A 15,580-nucleotide genomic window follows, 5' to 3' on the forward strand; every position below is an offset into this window, starting at 1 on the left:
CATATGCATACTTTGCTGCTAAGACTGATAAATCATTTTAATGTCGCTATGCAAGCCATCTAGTCAAAATACCTTTTCCCTAATGCTTTCCATTGTAATTACACTTTCTGGCACCGTCCATGAGAAAACTGCAGGCATCAATTTGAATTTTCATTTTATTTAAGGTAGCAGATAATATTCTCAATGGTTTTTGACTGTTAACAGTGTTAGTCAGAAATTAATCATATGTTAATCTGCTTTAAATCTAATATGGAGACTCCAAAATGCTCATGCTATCGAGATGAATTCATTGAATTGGTAAGTATTGACAGAGGTGAAGCCGAGGTTAATATCTGCATGGGGGTTAATAAATCCTGATGCAATATTGATCTCCCTCAAATAAATATACACATAATGACCATGTATTTTAGATGCTTACGCTTGCACAGAGGATAATCTGGTGGAACATGTTACATTTACTGTGAAAGAGATAAAAATAGCTTGCTTGCCTGGAATATACTTTAATTACATTGAAATGTATCATTGCACACTCATGGAATATATTTTTTTTGTCCTTTACACTTTTAGGTTATCTTTGCGGGGGGTTTTTTTGGTACGCAAAAAGAATGTTTTACAGTATCAACAAAATGTTTTGAGTGGCAAAAATTAAATTAGCAGAATTTGAAGCAGGGGCATTTCTGAATGTAGGGGGCCTGTGTGCAAGATTATAAACTGGGGCCCTACCACTCATGCGATTGGTTATATGCGGTTGGTGCAAGCCATTGATATGTGCCAAATAAACACTTGTGCATCTCATTCCTCAGATCCCAGACCTTTACAATTGGTTTTATTGTTTTTATAAATGTATTTTATTATTTGGAATTGAGGGTGGGGCCTATGATGGTGATGTCATCACGTTATTTTATCCCAATTGGTGGATGTACGAGTGAGCCAGGAGGGAAGCCCATAGGAACGCCGCAAATCTTTGCCACATGTCTGGATTACACTTCATGCTGGTTTTATCTTGGATTCCTGTAAGTGCAATCTTTATCTTTTACCAAGCAATTGTATTTTTATATGGGAGCCCTTTCTTGCTTTTGTTTTTTGAGCCACGTTGGAGTAGTGTGAGCGAATGGTGCCTGCTATGGTCTGAGGGAGACCTTAATTCCCTGCACCCGGTTTCCACCTGTAATCCTGTGGTCACTTACTTCTGGTAAGCAGTTTTGCATTACACATATTGGGTGTGGAGTTGGATCTTCCTCTTTTGGCTTGCTATCACTTACTCCCTATTTCACTGCGGTGTTCCCCCCCCCCACTGGGGCCCTATTTGGCACCTTTTGGGGGGGGGAACAGGTGCCTGTTTTTGACAGGTGCCATTCTTCACTTCTAGAGACCGCGCGGCAGTGCAGTCTCTGGGAAGTTCCGCCCCCTTCTCCCTCCTCCTTCCTCGGGCCAATTAGAAAGCGCAGCTCGCTTTGTGCATGCACAGTAGAGCATTGGCTGTGAAACCGAAAGGCTCCACTGCCGTGTTCCCTTATCAGGAATGGCGGCGGCTGCACCCGACAGCCGATCTGAAGATCGGCTTTGGTGCCGACATTGCGGGCTCCCTGGACAGATAGGTGTCCATATATTAAAAGTCAGCAGCTGAAGTATTTGTCATGGGGGGCTGGACCTCCTCTTTAAAGTAGACTTTTTAGGTACACAAACAATATCATAAAAACTACAAAATATTGACAGCTTTTTTGTTAAAAACATTTTCCACATGTTAAAAGAACCCAATTCAGGTTATATGACCCCCTCCTAGTTAAAGAGCCCTGGACACATTATTATACAAATATCTGAATATCTGCATAATAATGTGTCCAAAGAAGCTGTCAATAAATAGGTGATTTTTTAATGATAATGTATGCGTAGTCTTTGGGCACCTAAAAGTCCACTTTTAAAAGAGTATTATATGCAATGCCTTATACACTGGGGATGTGATGCCTTCAAAGATAGCCAACCAAATTTATGAATTTATTCTAGCAGTAAAAACCCAACAGGGGTTCTAACCCTCTATCCAAAATTAAAAGAAAAAAGTTGTGCCTGAATAACAAGACTGACCAAACAGAGTTAAAATCCCCCTGAAAGGTTAACCTCTTGCTTACTGGGCACTTAAACCCCCCTCCTGCCCAGACCAATTTTCAGCTTTCAGTGCTGTCACACTTTGAATGACAATTGCACGGTCATGCAACACTGTACTCAAATTAAATTTTTATAATTTTTTTTCACACAAATGGAGCTTTCTTTTGGTGGTATTTAATCACCATTTCGGTTTTTATTTTTTGCTAAACAAACAAAAAAAGTCAGAAATTAAAAAAAAAAAAAAAAACATGTTTCATAGTTTGTTATAAAATTTTGCAAACGGGTAATTTTTCTCCTTCATTAATATTCGCTGATGAGGCTGCACTGATGGGCACTGATGGGCTGCACAGATAAGGTGACACTGATAGGCACAGATAAGGCGACACTGATAGGCACAGATAAGATGACACTGATGGGCACTGATAAGATGGCACTGATGGGCACTGATAGGTGGTATTGATAGGCAGCACTGGTAATGATGCACTGATTGGTGATTTATAGTTGGCACTGTGGGCACTGATAGGTGGCACTGATAGATGGCACTGAGGGCACTGATAGGTGACACTGCGGGCACTGATGGGTGGTACTGTGGGCACTGATGGGCCCTGATGGGTGACACTGATGGGTGGCACTGATGAGTGGCACTGATGGGTGGCACAGATAGATGTCACTGATGGGCACTGATAAGTGGCACTGATGGGCACTGGTAGGTGGTATTGATAGGCAGCACTGGTAATGATGCACTGATTGGTGATTTATAGGTGGCACTGTGGGCACTGATAGGTGGCACTGATAGATGGCACTGAGGGCACTGATAGGTGACACTGCGGGCACTGATGGGTGGTACTCTGGGCACTGGTAGATGGCGCTGGTGGGCACTGGTAGGTGACACTGGTGGGCACTGGTAGGTAACACTGGTGAAACCTCCATGATTGGGACCGATGTCCCTCTTGCAGCCGCCGGTGATCGGCTTTTTTTTTCCTCCTCACACTATCAGCTTGAGGAGGAAAAATAGCTCTGTTTACATCACATGATCAGCTGTCATTGGCTGACAGCTGATGACATGGTAAGGGGTCGGGATCGACCCCTTACTCTGATCTGTAATTAGACATGTCTCATAGACTCGCTGATCTCAGTGCGCGCTGTGCGCGCCCTGCAGGGGGGGTGCAGGCTGCTCAAGCACGGGACACCCTCCTGGCAAATTAAGTCTGCGCTGTAGCCGTCTTTTGGCTATAGCATGGATGGCAAGTTGTTAAACAGTCAACGTATTAATATCTCAGTTTTGTGTGTTAACTTTTTTGTTATTTAGCTATTTTTCTGGATTTTAACTTTATTTAAATTCCAGGGAAACAGCTAATTACAAAGTATGCAATGCAATCTTTCACAACAGCAATTCTCAAAGCAAGTTTAAAAATATATATGCAGATTTTAACTTTCTTATTAAAAAGTATCAATTTGATAATATTTGTGCCCATTTACCAGTTTGTCAAAGATAATGGTGTAATGGAATTTTAGTTTATGTTTGTACAGAAGGAAATAGCTTTACCCTGTAGTCTTGAATAATTCCATTCTGGTGATCCGGAGGAGGTGGGTCCCAGGAGACACTGATACTTGTGCTATTGTTACTCCCGACTGTCTGAACAGTGACAGACTGCGGTGCAGCACTCGGGGCTAGAGCAGGTGAATAGAAAAATAGAGAGATAGACATTAATCCTTCAAGCTGAAGCCTCATTTTTAGTAACCTTATGTATATCCAGGCAGGCATAGCCCTTAGCTTGTGTTCCCAGCAGACCTGAATATGCAAACAGAGCAAGCTAGTGAGGTTGAAATATTAGCTGTTGTGATAACATCTGTTTAATAAAGGGACAACATTCGGCTTATTCAGTCTTCAAAAAAAATCTGCTCCTTTATTAACATTGTACACATTTTCTTTTCCGTATCTTTCCTCTTGCTACATGGTATTATGATTATCTAGAACACTTTACATTGTATGTTTATTTTAACTGCATATTAACTGCATATTAACTGTTCAAGGTTCACCAAACTCTCTTAGCACATTTATCATGTGGAATGTTTATACTGTTGTGCTGGACTTTTTTCCATGAAGGTTGCCCCAGTAAAACATAAAAATGGAGCAATTAAACCATTTCGGTAGCTAAGGTTAACCCAGTAAATTGCTAATTTTTTTATAATATCATGCCTGGGTGACCCCAAAATTGAGCTAACAAAAATGTAGACCGTGGTTCCTGAACCCTCTCTTAGCACTGCACAGCTTTTGCTTCATGCATTGAAGCATGAAGGAAGGAGGGAAGGTGAAAGAGGAAAGGAAAATAGAGGATAGAAGAGACAGGGAGAATAAAGGAGAGGTGATAATAGAAGAAAATGGGAGAGAAGAGGAATGGTTGAAATTGAAGCAAAGGATAGAATGATAGAGGAGATGGTAAAAAAGAGGAGAGAATGAGGAAGAGAAGTAATGGAGAAAAAAGCAAAAGAAGAGATAATGGGAGGTGAGACGAAACAAAGGAGAAGAGTAGAGGAAGGATAAGAAAGGAGAAGAGAAGATGGGTTGGGAGAGGAGACTACCGAAGAAGACAAGAGAGGAGGAGAGTAGAGATGATGAAAGGATAGAATGGGAGAGAAATGTAAAGAAGCAGATAGGAGAATAAGGGGGGAATAATGGGAAAGGGGAGAAGAGAATGATAGTGGAGATGAAAGAGAATGGAGAGAAGAAGAGACTGAGAAGCAAGAGAGAGAATGGTAGAGAAGAGGATTGGAGAGAATGGGAGAAGATAGAAAATTGTAGAGAAGAGGACATGGCAAATAGAGGACAAAAAAATGAGAGTGGAAAGTAAAAGGAGAAGAGTAGGAGAGGAGAGCAGATGAAAAGAAAAATAGAAGCAGAAAGTTGTTTTTCTTTTTTTTTTTTTACAGGAAAGGAAACCTGTGGTGAAGATGTATGGAGGCTGCCACTGATGGCGTCTTTTTTTGAATATAATTATCTGCCTGTTCTTATTATCCAAATTGCATCAGTGTGATGTCAGTCATGGACATGGAACAAGCATACAGATCAGAAGTCCTGCCCTTCCTGATCTGCATGCCTTTTGCAGGTCAGTCTTTCAAACTAATAAAGCCAGGAACACCCAGACTCAAGGAGGTCACCAATGACAGCCACTGTGTTTCTCTCAGTACAGGTAAACTTCTTACAGGCATCATTATTGTCTGAAATAGAATTTGCCATTTTATTTGTATTTTGCAGTGTACATGATACGGTGGGTCAAAAAATGCTCCTTAATCAATTTCAGATCAATGCCCGATTTGCACAGCACATACTCTGCAGACAAAAATATCTATTGATTTCTTTCCTCCATCCTCTGATGTTTTTCACAGCTAAGGCCAACCTGAATGTGTGAGTGCAGTAGCTAACAGAAGAGCTGCAATAAAATGCCTTACTGGAGGAAGTCACTCCTTGGCACAATTTACAGACTTTGATCTGCAGGCTTCCTATAGTCAAGGCATTTGTTTTGAAAACCTGGTACAAGTGGTGTATTTATGTGAAGCTATTGGCTTTTATTTCCTAATATCAGCTATAAAGTCACAGTTTATTTTTTGTTTTCTTGATCTGTCATTAAACACTGTATGCATATAAACATGATTCAGCTTTGTTCATTTGTTCCAGTGTATGTTTTATACTCTATGCCCAATTGTAACTTCCCATAAAAGACGGAAATTAATTCAGGGTGGATCAGGCATGTTAGATTGCTGTACGGAAACTGCAGTGTTCCCTAGCTGCAAACTCCTTCCCTGCATAGGACTTTTCTTCTGGGGGGAGCATTAAAAAAGGAGCACAGAGACAATCTAAGCTTCCTACTTTACCCACCCTAAATTGATTTCTATAATTTTTTGGAAAGCTTCCTCTCTTTATGAAGAATTGCATGATTACCGTGCTAATCCAAAAGCTTTTACTACTTTTTGTCACTGCTGTTGGACACTATAACTCACAGTGAACTGGTATGTGGTCTAGGAATCAGACTGTGGCTGCTTTCATCAGGGTCTCTCTTGCTTTGAGACTAATTTCCTTGCTCCTTTCATACTACCAGACTGCTCTCAGGCTTAGAACTTTGGCTTTTGTGTGCACTTATTCAGTCTTCCTCTCTCATCAAACTTCCACCTCAAGTATCATCACTCTGAGGATCTCACTCTTATGCTGAAGTCTCAAGTGATTACAAGTCATTTAATTACACACCTGCATGGCTGATATACAAAATTTGCAAGTGTATACCTGTCACTGCAAATATACTGTTCAAAGTATAAATTCACCTGAAACTCTAATTACATGTATATTACTAACTCTTAAAGCCCAACTCCCCTGATACAATATTTCAGGTTGACATGGCTGCTGGAAAGTTAACTGCTTACTTAATGTCATGACTGATATATCATTCCAAATTGCCAAATATACCCAACTGCTTTGGTTACTACACAGGTGTCGGCTTTCTAGAACATCTCTTGAAGCAGGAGATTATTGTGCTTTTATCTCTCAACATAGGGTTCATTTTAGAGGGAGAGTCAATGTTAGGGTTATAAGGAAGGTTGATGTTAGGGTTACAAGGAAGGTTAAAGTTAGGGTTACAGAGAAGGCTAATGTTAGGGTTTATGAAGGGTAAATGTTATGCCGTGTACACACGGTCGGAATTTTCAGCTACAAAAGTCTGACAGCCTGTCTGACAGACTTTCGGCAGACTTTCGACTGACTTTTGGCGGACTTTCGATGGACTTTCTAATGACCGGACTTGCCTACACACGAACACACCAAAGTCCGACGGATTTGTACGTGATGACGTACACTGGACTAAAAAAAGGAAGTTGATAGCCAGTAGCCAATAGCTGCCCTAGCGTCGTTTTTTGTCCGTCGGACTAACATATAGACGAGCGGATTTCTGGGTCTGGCGGAGTTACAATGTAAAGATTTGAAGCATGTTCCAAATCTAAAGTCCGTCAGATTTGTGACTGGAAAGGTCCGCTGAAGGTCCGGTGAAGCCCACACACGATCGGATTGTTCACCGGATTTGGTCCGTCGGCGTCCGTCAGACCAGTCCTGTTGAAAAGTCCGACCGTGTGTACGCCCTATTAGGGTTACATGGAAGGTCAATGTTAGGGCTACAGGTAGGGTCAATGTTAGGATTACAGGGAAGGTTGATGTTAGAGTTACATAAAGGGTCAATGTTAGGATTACAGGGAGGGTCAATTTTAGGGTTAAATAAGGTTTATAGGAGGGTATAATGTTGAAATTACAAGAAGCTTTGATGTCAGGGTTATAAGGTGGTTAAAGTTTAGTGTAGGGTATCACATTCCGCACTGAAAACTAACAACATTAACCTCCTGGTTCCAAAGGTCAACATTTCTGGGAAACCCCAATTTATTGAGAGTCTTCATAAGCCAGTGGACAGCAAATGGTTAGTATCTCTTTGTCCAAAAGCAAAGCAAATATCAAATAAGATTCATCATTATTTTACTGTATGGAAACCTGACTTTTGATCACAATGATTTGCCATGGAAAATACAGATCCTTTCATCACACACTTCAATAAAAGAAAAGTGTCTGTGCTACCCACTGCAGCCAAACCGATTTTGCCATTTTAGTGGATAGGGTATAAAAAGTGATTGAAAAGATCCCCTGCAACACCCCCCACCCAAGTTTTATTTTAATTTTTTAACATACATTGCAAAATACAACCAGATATATTGTTATGAGCAATGGAAGTGCGACACTTTCACTTTTCATTTCTGTATTATTTACAGATCAGAACAGTGAATTCTAGGGGCAGCGCTGGAGACTCTTAATAAAACTTGTATCCATTCCATCTTGGTTGGCTGATTACGTAAATGACATGTCTGGATAATGTCAGATGTCACTTGTTTCAAGGATTAAACACCAAGACTGTAAAACAATTAAGCAGACATGCTCACTGAGCCAGAAGGGTTTCTGCAAATAGGATTCCTGTGTGGATTTCAAGTGACATTATTCCAATATTTCATGCTACAATGGGATCTGCTTTACTAAAAAAGCTCTAACATATATAAGGTAAATATGCAACAGTTGTAAGGATAAAACAAAAAGTAAATGAGTTACATGCAACATCAATAAGAAGGGCTCCACTAACCTGACTGTACCATTCAGACATTTTTTTCCTATAATACATTTATAACAACTATCTAGGCTTCATGCACACATGGACATTTGCCAACTGGATCTAACACACTATTAAATTAAAAAAAAAATGCATAGTAAGCTGAGGTTGGTTATTTTATACATTTTCCAATGCTTTCTGCTTTTCCTTGGCTTTGAAATCTACATTGAGCTTTTGTTGTGCAACCACATAAAACGACATAAACACAGGTAAATAAATCATACACAAGCTTCAAGAAATAAAACTATAAAACCTATGTAAAAACGTTTAGGAAAAAAAAATTAACAGACCACAAAAACACATCAATAATAACCCGTTTACTTTTTTAGATGTCCATTACATTCAAATACATGTAGACCAAGCTGTCCATTGACAGTTACATGTGTTGGGACAGATTGAAACACTGCAAGGAGTTTGGTTTAAATCTTCTTAAAAAGACTCTGTCAGTACAAAACAAAAGAGTCCCCCCACAGATTCCTATCAGACCTATCCTCAATAGTAGATAGGAATGTGCAAGAAGAAGTAACATGCCAAAATAAGAAGGTTCACTCTATTGAAAGCCCTCTAACCCCCAAATCTGAATTTCCTACAAAAGCATTTTAAAACTAAGCTTTTGAAAAAAAAACTCCTCAGCCTCGGGTTCTGAAAGTTCTGGGATTCACAGGTACTGTAAAGTCACTGCTGCCTTGGGAAAGCTGGAAGCTCGAAATCCCATGACAGTACATGCCCATTGTAGAGTGTATTCTTGTGGGATTTTGAATGACCAGCTTTCTCAGGAAGCCACTGTGGGGCATGGTGATTTTAAAATATTGAATACTATAATTACACACATGAACTGCCATCCATTACCAAGATACTGTATAATAATTTTATGATAGTGGTCTTTTATCTATACTCCTTAAGAAAGTAGGCTGAGTAGTGGGAGTGGCACTCCATCAGTCAGGCTCCAGCATGTTTTAGGTGTTTGGAGACAAATGGGAAGTGCTTACGCAGGTTTACAGGAGGAAAAAACATAAGAAGACCTCAGGATAATGTTTATTTGTAATGGTGGGCTCGGGTAGAACATTGACAAAGTAAGCCAAAACTCTTCAGGGTCTGAACAGTGGTATTGCCCTTGGACATAATCTATCTGGGGGATGACTGGCTGAGCAAAATTACTAATATTTTGGCTAGTGGGATAGTATAGAAATATGTGTATTTAGCTGCTTGCCTAGAGTTACGCTCTATTATAAAATCTAGCATAAAATTTGGACCAAAAAGAACAATTTTAACTGGAATCTCTTTTATCTATAGGACTCTGGTAATCAAGTAGCATCTAATTTAAAGTTAAGGAGCCACATAGGCTGGTGTATTTGAAAAAATATACCTAAAGATACCTTTCTCCAGTGGTTTATATTTATCCTGACTCTCAAACAGTAATATAAATTAAAGCACTTGTCTGGGGATGCTGTGGTTATTAAATAGACCACATAGCAAAATAACATTTTTTAAAGCATATTCTCATTTCCCTTGCTGCTGGTTTTGCGGAGACACTGGGCCGAGAGTTGACAGGTCAATTATTTCACTACTGAGCTGCTTTCCACAAATGTACAAGAACTCAAATCGCCGCTCATCTTTTTCCATGGCGACAAAAGTGGATTCCATTTGTTACTTTTTGCAAGGCCAAAGAGGTAGGAGATGGATGCACGCAGGATGGTGACAAATACCGGTTCCCGATAAAAAGTCTAACAGCGGGGAAATTAATTTTTGGATGGTGGCCTTTGAAGTACCATTCTATATAAAAAGTAATCCAATGAAACTTGGCCCTGTTTGGAAGGTGTCAACTACCTTTGATTTGTTCATCTCACTCTCTGTGTTTTTTATTTGAGGCCGGTCTGCTGGCTCTCAAGAGATTGCTATTTTTATTTGAAAGAAAGTGTAAACTGACAATTTGTGTTGAGCTATTTTCTAAGCTGTGCTCAAGCCTTTTTCCATAAAAGAAACACTGCTCGATCAATGCTGGCTTAGCTTTTACTGTGTGCACAGAAAGCTTAGAGAACTGGAAAAAGTAGGCACTGTTTTCAGTAAACACAAAAAGTGTGGATTTACAAGGATTCAATAAAATAGTGCCACAGTTTAATACTACATCCAATCGATGCAAAAATTTGTAAAAAAAATATAGTATCACAAGTTTTTTTGATCGTTAGCAGTTTTAATATTTAAAGCTGAACTCCAGGCAAACAGCTAAATAAACAGATGAAATATATATTTGAAAGCTGCCAAACGGATGTGAAATTTTGTCCATTTGGTTCATTTCACCGCTCTGCCACACAGCAGGACTTTGGCTAGCAGACCTGATTTTTCTCTGCTGCAGCTAAATAACATTTGCAGGTCTTCTCCCTCCCCTAGTCTGTGACTAGACAGTAAGGCAGGGGTCTGGTGTGTGCTGGCTCACAATTTCAGGTCCAATTTCAGCTCAAATTTTGGGCTGAATTCGGACCTTGAAACGGACCAAAAGACGCACAGCCTTTTTGTGCAAAATGCGCCAGAACTGCTGCGGATATATGTGAATCGGCATAGAGAGTCGGTAAAAATCTCCTGCTATTGCGAATTGGATGCAAGGAGCCCGCATCCAATTCGTAATGATGTGAACTCAGTCTTAAAGTGGTTGAAAACCCTTTACAACCACTTTTTACTACAGATAAACCTATAAAAAGGCTTACCTGTTGTTACGCCAGATATCTTCTAAACCTGCACAGTTTAGGAGATATCCCCTGTATCAGCATGTGCCAACACCATCAGTACATGCGCACTGAAGCAACGGCACATTCGTGCTGTTGCTTCAGCTGGTGTGCCATTACCGGCGGCTCCTGCACACATGTGCAGGAGTGATGTCATTGCGGCTCTGGCCAATCACAGCGTCGGAGCCCAGGATACGCGAATGTAACTCCGGGAGCGATGTCGCTGGCTGTCGCTGGCAGTGCACGAGGACCACTGTGGGGGCTTCGATCTAAGGTATTTAATAATGAGCTAGTATGCTATGCATACTAGCTCATTATGCCTTTGTATTGAAGTTTTTTTTTGTTAGTGGGTTTACAACCACTTTAAGGAGAAGCAGCAGAGTGATAAACTCATTTGTCACACCAATTCTTCCCTCAATTAGCATAAACCTTGTTAGCACATGGACATGGCCCTCACATAGTCTGATTTCTTTAGAACAGGAAGTGAAAGAAGTTGATAGCAAATCAAATTTAGGTGGTCGTGCTACATGCATTAAAAAATACATTTGATTATATATTAATGAATAAAGAGCTGCATTAAGTGTTTTTATATCTGCAGAGAGTTCAGTAGCTACAGTAAAATTGCAGCTTTCTCACGGAGGAAGTGTGGTAGGAATCCTTCCTTTACAGGTTCCTATGATCATCTCATGTAAGAATAAGGTTATACCAGTGGTAGCTTGAGTTTTATTTTTTTTTTTGGGGGGGATGGCAAACAACCACCCTGTCAATTGGTTGGTCGGCGGCACACCCCCAGCACTTACCCCATCGATTACGGACGGGCGGTGGACTGCGGCCAGGTTGCAGGCTCCTATGGGCGGTGGGCAGCGGGCTCCTATGGGCGGTGGACAGTGGGTGGGTTGTGGGCTCCTATGGGCGGCAGGCAGCGGGCAGGTTGCGGGCTTCTATGGGCAGCGGGCAGCGGTTCCTGTGTCCTCGCTACATCACGATAGCTTCTGCTGTGCAGCTCCTCCCTCCTCCTCCTAGGCATCCAATAGGATCGCCTGTCCTTTCAGCCAATCAAGTGAAGACCCGCTTCCTGATTGGCGGGAGGAGTATCAGTGTGGTGATAGAGAATATTTATTCGCTATTGTCACACAACTGGGTGGGATCAGGGTGCAGTGATCTGCTCCCCGAGTCCACCCTTTTTGAAGCCTATTAGAGCCTCTGGATCTAATCATGTGTTTAAAAAAAACACACCCCTGCCATCAGAATACATGCTTCCTGCGCCCTGTATGTAGATCAGGGGGCCGCGCGCATAGATGGGGGGGCGGTGCCCGTGCACCCATAATGAATGGGCCGCCACTGGGTTATACAAACTACATTTTTGTATTGATCATATTACATTCCATGCCTTCTTTTCGGCCTTGGTAAGTTGCCCTCCGCTGTTTGTGCTAAGTACTCAATTGTGGATGGTACATTCTTCCATATGGTTTGGGAATGCCCACCTATTAGGACCTTTTGGTCAGAAGTTATGGCCTTCCTAAGCTCACTTACACAGCAGCCTAATATTTGTAATCCCCTTAGGTGTCTACTGGGCTATATTGATGATGATAGTATTTCTCATAGCATAAAGCTTTATATGCACCTAGTTATTTTTTATTCCAAGAAATCCATACCGTGCGATGGAAATCACAGCCCCCCCACTGTCAGTTCTTGGACTGCCTTAGTGAACCAGACCATCCCACTTTATAAATTGACCTACAAAGTCTGGTCCCTCTGGGTATATTCTGTACAAAGTGTATCATTTGATGATTAAGTCCTATATCCCGTTCATGAAACTCTTGTTTTACCTTGATTATATCCTATTTCTGGAATTTATGACTTCTGGATACTATTATGATGTGATTGTATACTTCTAATTCTTTGACCTTTATAATCTCATAATTTTGCCTTTTTTTTTAATAATGATTATATGATCTTTCCATATAAGCTACCAATATATTGAATGTTGCTCGCTGTTTCTGGGTGAGCGTTGTTTCTTTATGTTTGTACTATTTTTTTGTTTATTTGCAAACAATAAAGTTACCATAAAAAAAAAAAAAAATTGCAGCTTTGATTGGATATGTTTTTTCTTGATGAAGTAAATAAATTGTCATTGGGAGTTTTATCTGTGATGACTGGATGGGGGCTGTTCACATTGTTGGAAAGTTTCTCTGTAGCCTGACACCAATCATTTCCTTCTACAATAGAGGAAAGGCAGGTTTTCCACTGTCTTATTAAGACATCTGCCCATCTAAGTCACTAATTCTTATCCTGGAAATTTCTATGCTGCATGAATTAAAAAAATATCTAATTATTCTAAAGCCAAATCCCACCAAAACTATTTCTAATTTTAAATAACATGGGAAGGGTTTTTGTCCTGCTTTTCCTGCTGCCTATGACCCCATTGGAGATCTCCCCAATTTTGTTTATTCCTGTGATGCTAAGGCAGCTTTCACAATGCTCCATTGCAAAATGCAGTAAAAACATAAGGTTTTATGACAGGTTTTTGGCATGTCCCGATGCTTTTTGCACCTGTAAAAAGGACATGGGGCTCAAAACATGCACCAAAACCACAAATGCGGGTGTGTTTTTCATGATTTTTGCTGCATTTTTGCATTTTTTTTTATTATACCAAACATACAGCAAAAATGCAGAATGCAGGACTTTTTAAAATGCAACTGATGTGCTACTGACTGGTGTGAAAAGTTGTATAAGATTTAATGGTTATGCATTTTTCTTCCGCCTTTTGTAGGGCAAAAATGAAAGAAAAACTAATCAGTGTGAAAGGGCCCAAATATAAAGAATGAGTGGAATGGGTGTACATAGGCCAGGAAGACACAGACAGCAATACAAATCACTGTCTGTGTCCCCTCCGGAGAAATCTGTCAACATGTGCCACTTAGCAGATATTTACATTTATAGCAGCTGGTGATGTCACCAGTGCATGCACACTGCATTTTTAATGGACAGCATACTGGAGTATGCCATTCATTTAGAGCACTGTGGCATGACTGTGCGCATGTGTGACGTCATCCTGGCTCAGCCATTTAAAATGGCCGGATCCCGCAAACCTGGAAGGACGCTCAAGTGAAGATGGAAACCCTGTCAAAGGTAACAGTGGGATTCTGGGGGGTTTCATTTTATGTTAAATCTGTCACAATGTGCTAGTATGTGGTGTATACTGGCATGGTATGACTTAAACCGCCCAGGGGCTCAAATTTTTTTTTTTGCTTGGACTTTGATACCGCTTTAAGACAGAAGTCCATATTTATATTAAAGTTCCTGAATGTGTCTATTTTCTACTACTTGCAATGTAATGTAAACCACTTCATACAAGGAGTGTTTATAAAGCAATTAATGACCCAACATATATATTTTATTATGAATACTTTAACACTGAGTTGAAGGGACCGTTTCATAGCTGCCTGGAGTTCATCCTTAATCTTCTGTCAGCCAAATATTTCCTCTCAATTTATAAACATGCTACAACTTCCAGCAATATACAACAATCACCAATTTCTGTTCCTCCTATTAAGACTGGGGACCTTGAAAATGCTTAAATTGATGTCAAGGGCAAAGTAAATAAAACATATTTTTGCCATTATATACAATATTTTATTGCCGGCTGACTTGAGTGCAAATATGTCAAACTTTGTAAACTGTGAAATCACTCTGCAGCCAGAGCAGTTCGACACCGATTACCTTCAATGTTTGATGACATTTGACAGATGATAAAATTATTTATCACAGATGCCAGAAAGCCATGGCAGTAGGTAGCGTTGCTGAAGGTTACATTAATCTGTGCAACAGATCGAGCCTTGTGACTTTCACGTATCTCTGGGCAAAAAGAGCCATAAAAATCTTGCTCAATATTGCAAGTCTAGTGGCACTTAAAGTGTCCTTTAATGTATGAAATTACTACCACACTTGTTCTACAACCTAGCAATAAATGAAAATGTCACCTCTTGAGCCATCTGTAGATTGAAAGAAAAAGACACATGCCCTTCCATATCACAATTAATTGAAGTAGGGAAGTTTGGTATGTGTATTATAAAGGGATAAAAATTCTCTATGTCTTCATTTTGGGACAATTATTTCTTCTTGATAGTAACATTTGTGTATGCAACTACCAAATTCTATGTATATTTTTGCCAAACAGGGGCATTTCAGGAATAGGCTTATGTCCAAAAGTCTGAATTTATTAAAAAAAAGCCACACAAGTTAGGTCTAGATGAACAAAAATGTATAAAGGTACAAGAAGTCTCTTGCCTAAATGTATTAATTCTAGGCTGGCTACAGATTATCATCTGACTTGCAAATCAACAATGAAAAGTGAAAACGATGAAACAATGAAAAGTAAGATCTGTGTCCATTCCCAACTGCACTACTGTACTGCTAGGACTTATCATAGGGTTCTCTCTCTGTCAGCTGACACTTTAATATGAAAAGTGATTCACAGCTCTTAGATATACAGACTTTGTATGCCACTTATTATCCCCTAAGGAACCTATACATGACCCAATGTTTGTCTGCTCACAAAATTATGCC

The 15,580-nt window shown here is 40.1% G+C and overlaps 1 protein-coding gene across 21 annotated transcripts in view; it reads right to left on the reverse strand.

Annotated features, from left to right (window-relative positions):
- ROBO2 (roundabout guidance receptor 2) overlaps positions 1-15,580 on the reverse strand; it is a 1,381,148-nt gene that overhangs the window by 76,342 nt on the left and 1,289,226 nt on the right. For all 21 annotated transcript variants that reach the window (XM_073617042.1, XM_073617045.1, XM_073617032.1 and 18 more), the window contains one exon: positions 3,650-3,774. In XM_073617042.1, coding sequence (XP_073473143.1) covers positions 3,650-3,774 — 125 coding nt within the window. The remainder of the gene's footprint in view (positions 1-3,649; positions 3,775-15,580) is intronic.

This window comes from Aquarana catesbeiana, linkage group LG02 (assembly GCF_042186555.1).
Source record: "Aquarana catesbeiana isolate 2022-GZ linkage group LG02, ASM4218655v1, whole genome shotgun sequence".
NCBI lineage: Eukaryota > Metazoa > Chordata > Amphibia > Anura > Ranidae > Aquarana > Aquarana catesbeiana.